Source organism: Nicotiana tabacum, chromosome 19, assembly GCF_000715075.1.
Source record: "Nicotiana tabacum cultivar K326 chromosome 19, ASM71507v2, whole genome shotgun sequence".
In the NCBI taxonomy this organism is placed as follows: domain Eukaryota; kingdom Viridiplantae; phylum Streptophyta; class Magnoliopsida; order Solanales; family Solanaceae; genus Nicotiana; species Nicotiana tabacum.
The window spans coordinates 131,987,829-132,000,710 of NC_134098.1; the positions used below are offsets into that span (position 1 = coordinate 131,987,829).

The 12,882-nt window shown below is 34.4% G+C and overlaps 1 protein-coding gene and 1 long non-coding RNA gene across 2 annotated transcripts; both read right to left on the reverse strand.

Moving 5' to 3' along the window:
* Window positions 1–321: 321 nt before the first annotated feature.
* Window positions 322–6,844, reverse strand: LOC107806593 (uncharacterized). The gene is made up of 12 exons (XM_016630778.2): window positions 6,690–6,844; window positions 6,449–6,604; window positions 5,763–5,936; window positions 5,231–5,313; window positions 4,913–5,111; window positions 4,481–4,602; window positions 3,755–3,821; window positions 3,065–3,115; window positions 2,423–2,475; window positions 2,064–2,274; window positions 1,627–1,797; window positions 322–775 (listed from the first exon to the last, which is right to left on the reverse strand). Exons 1-12 carry the CDS (start codon window positions 6,750–6,752, stop codon window positions 713–715), a joined length of 1,413 nt encoding a protein of 470 aa, XP_016486264.1. The 5' UTR covers window positions 6,753–6,844; the 3' UTR covers window positions 322–712.
* Window positions 6,845–9,570: 2,726 nt separating this feature from the next.
* On the reverse strand, window positions 9,571–12,875 carry LOC107806584 (uncharacterized). Its single transcript, XR_012702967.1, has 3 exons — window positions 12,537–12,875; window positions 11,826–12,179; window positions 9,571–9,781 (listed from the first exon to the last, which is right to left on the reverse strand). It is a non-coding gene; the product is annotated as an uncharacterized LOC107806584 (long non-coding RNA).
* Window positions 12,876–12,882: the final 7 nt, after the last annotated feature.

Genomic DNA, 12,882 nt, shown 5'->3' on the forward strand with positions numbered 1-12,882 from the left:
GATCAAACTTCAGGATATAAGTTTTGAAGTGAGATTTTTTGTCACGGTTCTATAATTAAATCATTGTATTCTTCTCCTTTCATAGCTTTTTATGATTTGCCCAAGTTTTGAGCGATTGCAATTTGCTCCTGCTGTGCTGGATCATCTAGTCTCTTGGTCTCTTTTTTATTTGAGGTGCAGACAAAGATATTCCCAGAAACTTTAATTTATATACGACTAAAGAAAGTGTTTAATACATGAAGTTGTGGTGCTTTTAAAATTGGTAATTGTACTTGAGCACGAAAAGAAAAACTCAAAATGTTAAATACTTAGGCAATTTAACCTCAAAATGCACTGTCATCTCTCTAATACTGATCTTTTCATAAATGAATACGGTAATAATTCATCTCTTAAACGCCTAAACAAGATAAATAGTAAGTAGAACTTATGGTACGTGTATGACTAAGGTTTTGAAGAACTATTCTATACAGGATGAACATTGATCATTTTCTGTACATGGCTAAGAAGATTCTTACTGCATTCTGATTAGATATTTACAGTTTCTCCAAATTTAGTCTTTGTATATTGGTGAATATGCTGCAGAACAGCTTGAATTGATCTTTTCTGTCCTCAGAAGATGATTATGCCACTCTGATTGGTGAAATATAATTTTTGAGAACCTTTCAACAGGGAACAGCTGGCGATTTATAAACGTTGAATGTTAAACACGTAATCAACTCCATACATTCTCCTTGAAGGGACCATCATCCTGTAATAATTTCATAACAAGTTTAACCTGTAGGAAAATGCAAGCAGACAGATTAGTGAAAACTCGCCATATTGAAGTGGTTCCATCTTCAAATATTTGAAGATAATCTTGAAAAGCAACTAAACATCTTTATTTCATCAGCACATCAAGATAGTGTTTAACCGATTATGTAGAGATTTTTGTATAACAATCTAAACTAGGCTACGGCTGGAGGATTTTTGGAGGGGAACAAAAAAAAAATTGTTCAGACTGACGGGGAGAGTCCATTAAAGAGTACCCATATGGGTCTGTTGTCAGACTCTTTCATCTGATATATTCCCAGGATTATATGGCGTTCCCCTGAGAAACGCATATTGACCACTACATTGTTACCCATCAACCACGATAAAGTAGTGTTTTGTAATTGATTTACGGACTCATATCCTGATGGAGAGCTTCACTGCCTTGGGACTGTCAGCAGAGCTCTTTATGTGGTCCTTCAAATCTAACCTTGGCAGATTTATCTGGACGATACCTTCTCCGTGAAAGATGATCCAAGATGGTCGGTTAGAATAATATGAGGCTACAAACTGGTCGGAATATGTAGCACCTATTGGCTTAAAAGGACAGGAAATTATATTGACACTAAGAATGCGCCTTCCAAGCTTCCTGGATCTTCGGTTGGGGAAAGAAGTCTTATAAAGCTATGAAAATTCATTTTTCTAAGTTCAAGACAACCTCGTGACCTTGTCGTTTAGGTGCTTCTGCTCGTAAAATATGTTCTTACCTATTATGCGAAATAAGTTTTTCTTTTCTAATTTTCCTTTGAGGAGAAAAAAAATCCTTTGAGAAAAAGGTAACTGTCATCTGAAATGCTTTTCATTGGGAAGAATAGTCACCTGAGTAGATTCTCGTACCAAGAAATCATCAAAGACTCGCTTAAAATCCTCATCTAGAACATAGTGACAGCTGTAAGTAGTCACTGGCATATATCCCCTCTGAATTTTGTGTTCACCTTGAGCACCAGCCTCTACTGTGCCAAGATTAAGTTCAATCGCCGCTTCTATGGCCTGAGAAGCAGATCAAGAGAAATTAGATATCAATTTTCAAGCAGGAAACATTTAAGACTTAGAGGAGCCTGATTTACTTCTGAACCTCTACAAGCTAATTCTTGAAACATACGAGTTTCTGCAATCAATACTGCAAATCAAACTGAAATTCTACACTATGAAAAACACAACTAGTTATCTCTGGGGACAATATTGTTATAAGTAAAGAACACCTGCACGCGGCAAGACACATTCTTCTCTTTTTTCTAATTGATGGTTCAAAATACCTGGTAATAACATGCTTCAAAATGCAAATTCGCATAATAGGCTCCTGGGAGACATCCCCATAGTCGTCCATACAAGGTATCTCCTCCAATAAGATTAAGGGCTGCAGCTACAAGCTCATCACCTTCTTCAGCAACAATAAGCAGTACATTGTCATCCATCTTTGCACCCATTTGATGAAAAAAATCTCTCGTCAAATAAGCAGTACCCCACCTAAAGAGACAGAGAACACACATTAGATAATGCAGGTACAAAAATACAGCTGTAAAGTACACTAAGTAGAATAATTTAGCTGATAAAGTTTAGTTAAGATAGTATTATGAAGAGAAAAAATGTATGGTCCAAAGAAAAGAACTCCTACTTGTTGTCGGCTGTATTTCTGTAGAACTTATAAAACGTGTCCCAATGGCTAGCCTGCCAGTACAATAGACAAACATGAAATGGGAATTTCAATATTATTCAAGGACATAATTATAGCTGCACGTGACGGGCGGTTCATGTGCCTTAAAACAAGAAATTAGCATTTCACATAAAAAACCATAATTAATTTGGGGGGAAGCTGGGTGGAGGGGAGTCCAGCTGTAAAGGGCCTCACTTGTTCATAATGTGATTTAAAAGTGCCGAGCAGATTACACCAGGCCATCGCAGAAAGATAGAGATAAATGATATACACACAATATTTAAACCTTTAGGAAAAGGATAATAGTAGATGACATGATCACAATCAGGTAATTTATCCCAATAAAAAGAATAAGTAAAAACATTAAACATATGAACAGATAAAGTTAGTAAAGGTACCAATCCTTTTTTTTTCTTTTTTGAGTATTTGCACAACTAGTCTATTTATGTTTAGAAAATAAAGTTAAACACCACATACTTAAAAGAGAAGATAGACACAACAAATTGCTGTTACGACTCTCGAGAAAAATATACCCTATTCCAACAAAGTCACCCCAGCTCAAGTAACTAATTAAATGGGAAGTCAAAAGCTTCAACAACACACCTTGATTTCATATCCTCTTAAGCGTTTCATGGTCACATTTTGAGCCGATACCTGAAATAAGAAAAGATCTTATCAGTATTTTGCAAGTTTGAAGACATTGAGAAGCGAGAGGAGGTAGAAGCACTATATAGCTAATTATGAAACTAAAAGGAAATATTATACTCCTCTAAGAAAAATCTTGATGTAATAGATAGAAATAAGCAAGAACACAGGATGAAGAAAAGATGGCACTGCAGCAAGCCATACAGCCATGGCAATAAAGCGACGCTGCAGATGCAGCACAACTAAATAAACAATAGTAAAGCCTTGTTTATACAACAATAATAGATTCGTTCTTGATTTTACGAGAGCCAATATAAGCATGTTCCCAGTAGGATTGGATATAATTTAGATTTAAGACCAAAGTGCTCCAGTCATTTGGTTTTCTGAAGCAGGGAACTTTATATGTTCCGTGTACCACAGACGGGTTCTCTGCAATATATTCTAACGAACTGCTCTATGATACAAGTTTCAGCATGGGCATGTGTGACTAAAAGGCACGTCTAATTGTTATTATACACCACGTTCATTTTTAAATTAGATATTTTAGATTCAAATTCTTTTCTTTATACAGCCTCTTTTAGAGAATCTTCTAGAGCTATTGACTGGCCAAGCAATTTTCAAGAAAAAGGAACAACTACTTCTACAAACCTTCTTGCGCTCTTGACGAATGTTCTTCCTCTTACTTTGCTTCATGTCCATCAAAAACTCATCAAAGCTGAATAATGCAACAAACTTATAACAATCAAGAAGAAACAAAAACTCATTATCATGATGTAGTGGTAAATCCGAACACATAAAACTGCGGACAAAATTCAAAGATCTATCTGATGTTCTTCAGATGAAGCAGTTTCAATTACTTTGATGGCTTTTTCTTTTTTGGAGATTAATGGTAGTGTCCAAGCTAGCTTGCACATACCTCGACTAATCCACTAGGTACCTTCTACCTCCCAACCAACACAGGAACAAGGTAACCTTACCTATCAAGATTTAGATAGATGAAAACAATTCACCTAGTGTCGCATGTGGGAGATTCGAACCTTGGTTCCCAAGGTTGTTACTCCAACTCTAAGATAGCAAGGCCACCCCTTCCATTGTGTTTCCTTTAGAGGTACTACCAAAGGAAATCTATTTAACCCAATTACCAATAAGACTTTGCTTATCTCCACAAGCATCAAGCTCCTTCATTCCACACATCAACCACCACATGAGGCATTCGGAATCTATAGTTCAATAGAATGTAATATGACCAAATGAAATAAGATCGCCTACTAAGAAGAAGAAAAAGAATAAACTACAAGCTACAACTATGTGAAATCCATTCCTCTAAATCTCAGAGCAACTTATCTCAAGTAAGAAGTAGATCTACATACTCACCTTTTATAATTACGATTTTTCCAATGATACTGCATTCCAATCCTTTGCAGGAAACCTTTCTCCTTCAGCTTGTGCCACTCATTTGCGGTGGGAAAAGTAATATGTAGAGATGAAACGTTGAACTGTCAAGGTAAATGTCATCACAATACAGAAAAATGGAGTATTTTTATGCATATGAAATATAGTGCATTCCAAACAATGATTCTTATAACTCACAAATCTTTATCAAGTCAGACTAATAGAAATCACACCTTCCGTTAAATAAGGATAACAGAAACAATTGGCTTTAATATGCAGGATCTTCCATACCCAATGAGCAACAGTTAATAAAAATAAAAAGAATCAGATAGAGTTTACAAATGGACGAGGTAAAAAAGGTATTTACGAAATTCAAAGTATTATGAAGTATGATGAACATGAAGAAAAGCATACCTTGACTGCCAAATCTTTCATTGCAGAGACCAGAATGTCAAAGACTTGATCTCTATTTGATGTGTTACGGACCAAGATCCTCGGGCCAGTAACAGGAGTGAAAGGTACCGAGCACTGCAGCTTCGGATAATAGCTCAAACCATAATTGTAGTAGGCATTTGCCCAAGAATGATCGAACACATATTCACCATAAGAATGGCTGCAGATTTGGATCAGAAGGAGTTAGCCAAGCATGTCATCAGAAAAAAGTCGAGATATTATACAATAAAGGAAACAAATTAAAAGCATGGTCCAGAAATAGCATGGCAGATGTTGAACCTTTTGAGATAGAGGGGAACAACACCTAAGATATTATTATTTTCATCCTTTGCAATGATGTGTTGTGGCATCCAGCCAGTTCCCTGAGAAAGAATATAAGCTTTTCTTCCATCAAAAAAGGTCATAACAATGACAGAGGCAGCACTAAATTGATGATCACGAAGATAGAAAAGATACTTAATTAGCTAGCTGCCCTGTTACTTTCAAGAGAATTTGGTTGAATAAGAGTTAGCATCAAATCTGTCCCAAAAATAGTATTGGTGATATCCAAAGAATGGTAATCGATATTCATAATTACCCCCAAAATATTGCAGATACTAAGAGAGAATAAACAACCTAAACCAGGAGCATTCACTGTAATAGATAATAGTAAGCTAACAAACAAAATCAACTGTTAAATAAACAAACACTAGTACGCAAAGACAGCGAGAGAAGATAAATAATGGCAGGTGTACTTCTTTTAACCATGCAACAAAATAAACAATCAAGCAAAGGATTCTAAGCAGAAGTCATCAAAGTGATAGTTTATAACCTCCACCGCAGAGCCAGAGTCCTCTAAGCTCGAAAGGAAACCATGTGACAGAAAGGGATTAAACTGTTGAGTTCCTGTGGAATCCAGACTGCAGGAATCCCACTCGTCTGGTGAAACTGCTGAGATTGAGGAAACCACAGAAATGGATATCTTTTCAGACGCTCCCATGTCCCCCTGAAAGAAAATAGAAACCCAATTACATTTGAATTAACATCACAAGAAACTGTCACTATAACTTTCCAGTGCGAAGGGGTTTCAATTGAATCCCCTTCATCCAGAACATAAAGAGGGTAAGGGAAGCCTGGAGTACTAAGCACCCACTATGGGCGGGTTTGGGGAAGGGCCGGACCACAAGGGTCTATTGTACGCAGCCTTATTATTTCCACGGCTCGAACCCGCGACCTCCTGGTCACATGACAACAACTTTACTAGTTAAGCCAATGCTCCCCTTCCAGAATATAAAGAGGGTAAAAAACATACTTCTCGGTATATATATAAATTGTTGAATCCCCTAAAATTAAGTGCTTTCAAATTTACATTTTTTTTTAATTTCCGCCGCTGATTACCTACCATAACTGTCAAAAGGAGCACGACTTAAATACTAGTATATCTGTACGTTGTATTCTTGATAATGTTAATACTAACAGGTTTATCTACAAACGGGAAAAAAAACAAAGAAATACTACCTGTGAATCCGCAGCACCTGATAAAGTGAATTGCCCAAGTGAAAGAACGTTATCAGCAGCAGGCTGCACAGTTTTTCTAGAACCCCAAAACAATGCTTTGACTTTAAAAATGCAAACTGAATTGTTGTGGGTAAACTGTACGGACGGGGATTTCCCCTACAATTACAAAGATTGAAGCTTGAATAAAGATACTTCATTTTTAAAAGTAGTCAATTTCTAAAACAGAAGTAGAGAAGATTACAAAGTGGAAAGGAATAGTATTTCCGAGAAACGGTGAATAAGGAGCTGTCCCTGCAATGGCCATAGCGTCTCTTTAACACCAAGTAGGTGGACTGACTGACCACTGATATTACTTTTTGCCAAAACAATAAATAAGTAAAATGAAATATTATACTCCTATTTATTGCTTGAAATTGTAACCACTAAAAAGTAGCTAACGTCAATTACAAAGGAAAATGATTGAGGACAAATGTGTAAATATATGACATGTCTTTAAAATAGAGTTTTATTGTTTATTTTTACTTTATTTTATGATCTCGTAAATCTTTTTAAATTTATTTTAGAAGTGAATAAACAAGATAAAAGTAGTCCTCTATTTTGTTGAACTTATAAATGAAAACCAAATATCCAGATACTTCAATTTTATTTAAAAGATGCTTCTTGAAAAACTTTCATTTCTTCGCATTTTGTGTTTAAAAAAAAAACTTGTTCAATTTTGTTACAACCTTTTTTGCAGAATTAAACAAGAGTTGTCCAGGCTTGTTTTGTTGCTGATAAAAACAAACAAACAAAAAAACTCAAAACAAAGAATTTTGTTGTTCTTTCAACACAAGTCGGGTTCATATCGAGGTACCAAAAACTCTGTCGACAAGTTTTATACGTTGAAGAAGAAGTTTTATTCCTTTTTTTTCATGTGATTTATTTTATTTCCAGAAAAAATGTCTGCACAAGATGCCCGTAGAGGCTAATAATCAGCTTCTACGAATTCTAACTCCAGTGTCGATATACCATTGAAGTTCAAGTTTGATGGCTGTAAACTCTGCAAACAAAATCTTTGAAAGTTTTCCAGCGTTTAATATGTGACAATATACTGCCTAATAAAAACAAAAACAAAAATGGAATTCCTTTACCATGATCAAAGGTGAATGAAAGCTTTCAAATACAGCAACATAGTACCGATGATACACAATAGCAAGAATCAATGAAATTCCAAATATGTGCCTTCTGGTGAACTATGTTGGATATTGATCCTTAGACCATGATTTAGACTGCATTTACCCAGTAGGATATTTTTATCATTCGTTATTAAGTTGGAGCTCGATGATTTACTTGTAGCAATGGTACGAATGACCTTATAGTATAACACATGATAAAGATATTTCATTTACACTTTTCACAGGGAAAAAAACAACAAGAAAATATAAAAGATGCATGCAAATAGAGAACAAAGAGAAAGGTCCAAAACTACTCATTTACTAAACACTAATCACAAAAATGTCACTTTAATCTAGGGCTGTGCATAATTTGGTAAATACCGAATTACCGTACCGAAATAAAAAAATTTGTTATTTGGTATTCGATATTTTGGTATTCGGTTTAAGTTTTAAAAAAATTGGTATTAAGTATGGTATTTGGTATTTTAAAATAAAATACCGAAATACCGATACCGTACCAAAATATATATTATATTACACAATATACATATTATTAATTATAACATAAATATAAAAAATCTAAAATTTTACTTTTTTTTATTCTCTAAGTTCATCAATTAAGTCTAAGTAATTAACAAGACATTTCTAATGATCAAATTTATTTCTTTATGTAGAGTTTTCTCTCTTTGGATTGATATTTACTGGTTTTGGGCAAAACTTTTATCAATAAACATTTTTAGGTTTATATTTTTGAGTACTTTAATTAAGAATATTACAGTCTATGACTCTATGCACTAGTTAGTATTCAAATCGAATAAACCGAAGTTACCGAACCGAATAAACCGAAAGGAGAAAAACCAAACCATACCGAATTTAATTAGGTACGATATTGGTATAACATTTTAAGTTAGCGTTTGGCCATAGATTCCCAAATTTATTCTAAAAAATCTGATTTGGGTGAAGTTTGGTTTAAAGATGAAAATATGTTTGGACATCTGTTTTGGGTGAAGTTTGGTTTGGAAAAACATGAAACATGACTTACACCTACAAGTTCTAAAAACTATCATAAATACCCAACAATACCATTATCAATAACATTCATTATATTATCGCAAACCATAATCCTAAACATAAATAAATTTGATACAAAATTATTATTGTTATAATGAACTACATGATACACTATCAGATGACCGAGAAGACGAAGCAACAGCGTTACAAAATAATAAATGGTGAGCTCTTTTATAAAATACAAAAGTTTGGGGCAATTTCTAAAAAATATAATAGTGATATTTTGGCCCAAAACCAGCTATTGAGATTTGGGATTTGTGATTTGGTCAAAATGTAGGCAAAATCTACGGCCAAACATGTGTTTGCCAAATAAAACCCAAGTTTATTTTGGCAAAATCTATGGCCAAACGGATCCTAAGAAACCGAATATCAAAAATATCAAACCGAAATGTCTAAATAACGTACCGTACCGACCGACTAATACCTTTGCTTTAACCCTATTCTTAACACTTTTGTCCTCAAAATTGATATAAGGTTTGAAGTGTGTTAGACATTAAAATCGACCCTCTTGATTTCCCTCTTAGATCGGATTGGATCCGATTTGGCATATTTTGGACTATCCGATCAGATTTGATAAATTGTAATCCGGATCCGAACCAAATTAAATTCGGTTCGGATTGGATTTTGATATTTGGATCGGATAAATATTTTGGATTACGGTTCGGATTGTAAGCCTTATATATTAAGATGCTTATTCCATGAGTTCATCTCTTAGTGATCGGTGTAGCATAACCATCAACATACTCTATAAAGAGGGGATCTAACAATTGATCCATAAAGATTTACCCAGCTAGAACGAGAAGGAAATACATACTCTATAAGGATAAACAATATCAATAATTCAATATGGATTCAAATGGTTAAACCAAATAATATTAGTTGATAATTGTAGCAACAGAACTGAACAAACCCAAAAGGTTAAACTGAATAATACTAGCTAATAATTGTAGCAACAGAACTAAATAAACTGCAATACCAACAAGGCAACAAATCAACAAAATAGATATAGGTATCCCACTATTTAAAGGATGAACTCAAGAAGGCAAAAAAATATTAAAGAGTTCCAACTTCCATCTCCCTCCCAATTCCAGATGACTCCCATTTGTTTCTGCAATAACAAAGAAAATGTTTAGAATTTAGTGAAAAAGCTGAAACATAAAATCAAAGACCAACATACTGGACAAAAATATAACTAGTAAAATAATTATACCAGCAAAATATAGTTTAATAATCTTCATCAATACTATATGTCGACGATGCAAGGCTCTTTTCCAGTATTGACCATTTCTATTGAAAGTTTAAAACCACACATATGTTAACATAAAAAGAATCCAAATAAACATACAAATAAGTTATCAAATATATATCAAAGCAAAGAATAAAAGAAGAAAGATAGTCTTACCAAGTTCAAGTTGTTCAAGATTATCTAAATCTTCCTCAATTTTAACCGGAGTTGTTGATTCGTTACGAAGACAATCTTGGACACACACAAGAGCTTGAACCAATCTAGGAGTCAATGAACTCCTAAATGGATCAAGTATGCGTCCTCCAGTACTAAAGGCCGATTCAGATGCAACACTAGAAATTGATATGGCTAGCACATCACGTGCCATATCAACAATAGTGGAAAATCTAGGTGAGTTCAACTTCCACCAACCCAGAACATCAAATTTATCTTTTTCTCCCTCAACATCTTCACCCAAATATTTATCCAACTCTGTTTTTAAGTCAATACCTCCACCACTCTTATGCCTCTTTAAATCTAGCATGAATTTTGAGAATGATGATGAAGAAGAACATGAAGATGGTGAAGATGGAGGAGATGGGGAAGATGGACATGAAGATGAAGTTGAAGATGGATATGAATCACCATTCATTTTGACATACTCACTGAACAAAGTTTTCATGTATGTCTTCACTTCCTCTTGTATTTTCACATCTTTTGTTTCTCCAAACATAGCAGCAAGTGCTAAAGAAAGAGAGTGAAACTTGTGGCGTGGATCCAACACACATGAAATAAATATCATCTTGTTCATCTTGTGAGGATCACCCCAATACTTGTCAATTTTTTCTTTCATATTCTTTGCTATTTCTTGCACGACAACATCTTCATTTCCCATCAATTCTTTCAAAGAAGAAACTACCACACATATCTCAAGAAAATGTACATTAGATGTAATATAAAGTGTGCCCGATACCTTCAAGGTGAGTTCATAAAAAATTTCAAGAAACTTCACAATACGTCTTACACTTTCCCAATCACTACTTAAAAAGTGGACCTGCAGGCTGCCCATCCTCACAAATACAATTAGAAATACAATGCATCAATCCATAATCAATATCACAATATTTTGTAAAAGCATTCTCATAAACTGCCGCAACCTTCAACATCAAATATGTGGAGTTCCACCTAGTTGGAACATCCATACATAATAATTTTTTAGATGTTATTTTATCAAGATCACAACATTCTTTAAACCTCTTCCATCTTGCAGGAGATTGCCTTATGTACCTGACAGCTTGTCTTATTCGTTCAATAGACACACTCCCTTCTTTCAACCTATCTTGAATAACTAGATTGATGATGTGAGCCATACACCTCACATGAACATGCTTACCTTCCATCAAATTTGTATTCCATCTAGTAAATTATTTGGATAATTCTTTAACCATAACATCGTTAGAGCTTGTATTATCAACAGTCACAGTAAGAACTTTATCCAATCTCCATTCAAGCAAACACTTAGCAACACCAATAGTTAAATCTTGACCCTTGTGACTAATAATTGGACAAAAATTCAATATATTTTTTTAATGTAATTTCCAATTCTTGTCAATATAATGTACTGTAACACACATATAGTTAATTCGTTGAATTGAAGTCCATGTGTCAGTTGTAATGCAAATTCTCTGTTTTGATTCTTTGAAAATTCTCTTCAAAACATGCCTCTCTTCATTATAAATCTCAAGACAGTTTCTAGTCACAGTAGTACGAGAAGGAACATGAAATAAAGGTTGAAGAGTTCTCACAAAATCTCTAAAACCCTCCTTTTCAACAGAAATAAAGGGTTGCTCATCAATAATTATCATACGAGCTAAAGCCTTCCTACATGCTTCTTGATCAAATTTCTATGGGATTACTGATACATCACCTTTTGACCACCCTTTTTTGGTCGAAAAGCTAGTCTCTGTTGGCTGGTGTTCACCTTATGGGGATTGTTCGGGCACTTGATCATATGGGATAGCAAATTGCTTGTACCGCTGTTTTTTGTATTTGCTATATATTCTTCTTGACAATACTTGTATCTCGCTTTTTTAATCCCTTCGTCATCGGTGAACTTGTCGAAATGGCCCCAAGCAACTGATCTTTCTTTCATGCCTTTTCTTTTCTTAGAAGCAGATTCATAATGGAGTGTGTTCGTTGTGGAATTATTTGAAGCACCACTTTCAGTACCTTTTAGGATAATTTGAAGCTCATTTCCCTTCTCTGCCTCTAGCTCTGTCATCTATGAAACAAGTATAAAATAAAATTCATGTAAAAAATCAGTACCGACAGTTAAAAAAGGATAGTGAAGAAATACAAGAACCCATAAAAGTGCTTAAGTGCACGATCTAACACCAGACAAAAATTCATGCAAAAACTTAATATTTAAGCTTTGAGAAAATCAGATGAGCAACAGTATATTTTTAATCAAATAGCATCTTTGAAAAATTTAAGTTCTAAAATGGAAAGGAGGGAGATAATAAAAAACCAAAATCTTAGATCAATCTAAAATAAAAATCGACCATAAATAGAAAAGAATCAATCAATAATCTAAAATGGAAAGGATGGAGAGAATGAAAAATAAAAAAAACCAACAAACCTTACTTCTTGAGAGCAAAGATGAAGCGGCGATATCGGAGATTTGGAGTGATGGAGGCAGGTCTAAAAGCTCTAAGAGATACTTAGTGATGTGAGAGAAAATGAGAAATAAGAGAAATAAAATCCTATTTGATGGCACCCTCACTTTTATATGTAGGCCTTATATTTCAGATTTCGGATTGGTTCGGATTTAAATTAAGCCAAATCGTATTCGATCCGATATCCAAAATATTTAAATCTATAATCTGAAATCTGATCCAAATAGTTGAAACCGATCCAAATAACATGAATCGGTTCGGATTTTCCATTCGACCCAAATAATGCATAGCCCTACCTCTTCCCCCCCC

Bases quoted from the DNA above. Each gene is read 5' to 3' on its own strand.
- LOC107806593 (XM_016630778.2), bottom strand. From the start codon at position 6,752: ATGGCCATTGCAGGGACAGCTCCTTATTCACCGTTTCTCGGAAATACT. The intron at 3,822-4,480 runs GTGAGTATGTAG...TGCATTATTCAG, and splicing joins AAAAATCGTAATTATAAAAG to CTTTGATGAGTTTTTGATGG. The intron at 3,116-3,754 runs GTTTGTAGAAGT...TTCTTATTTCAG, and splicing joins TTCGTCAAGAGCGCAAGAAG to GTATCGGCTCAAAATGTGAC.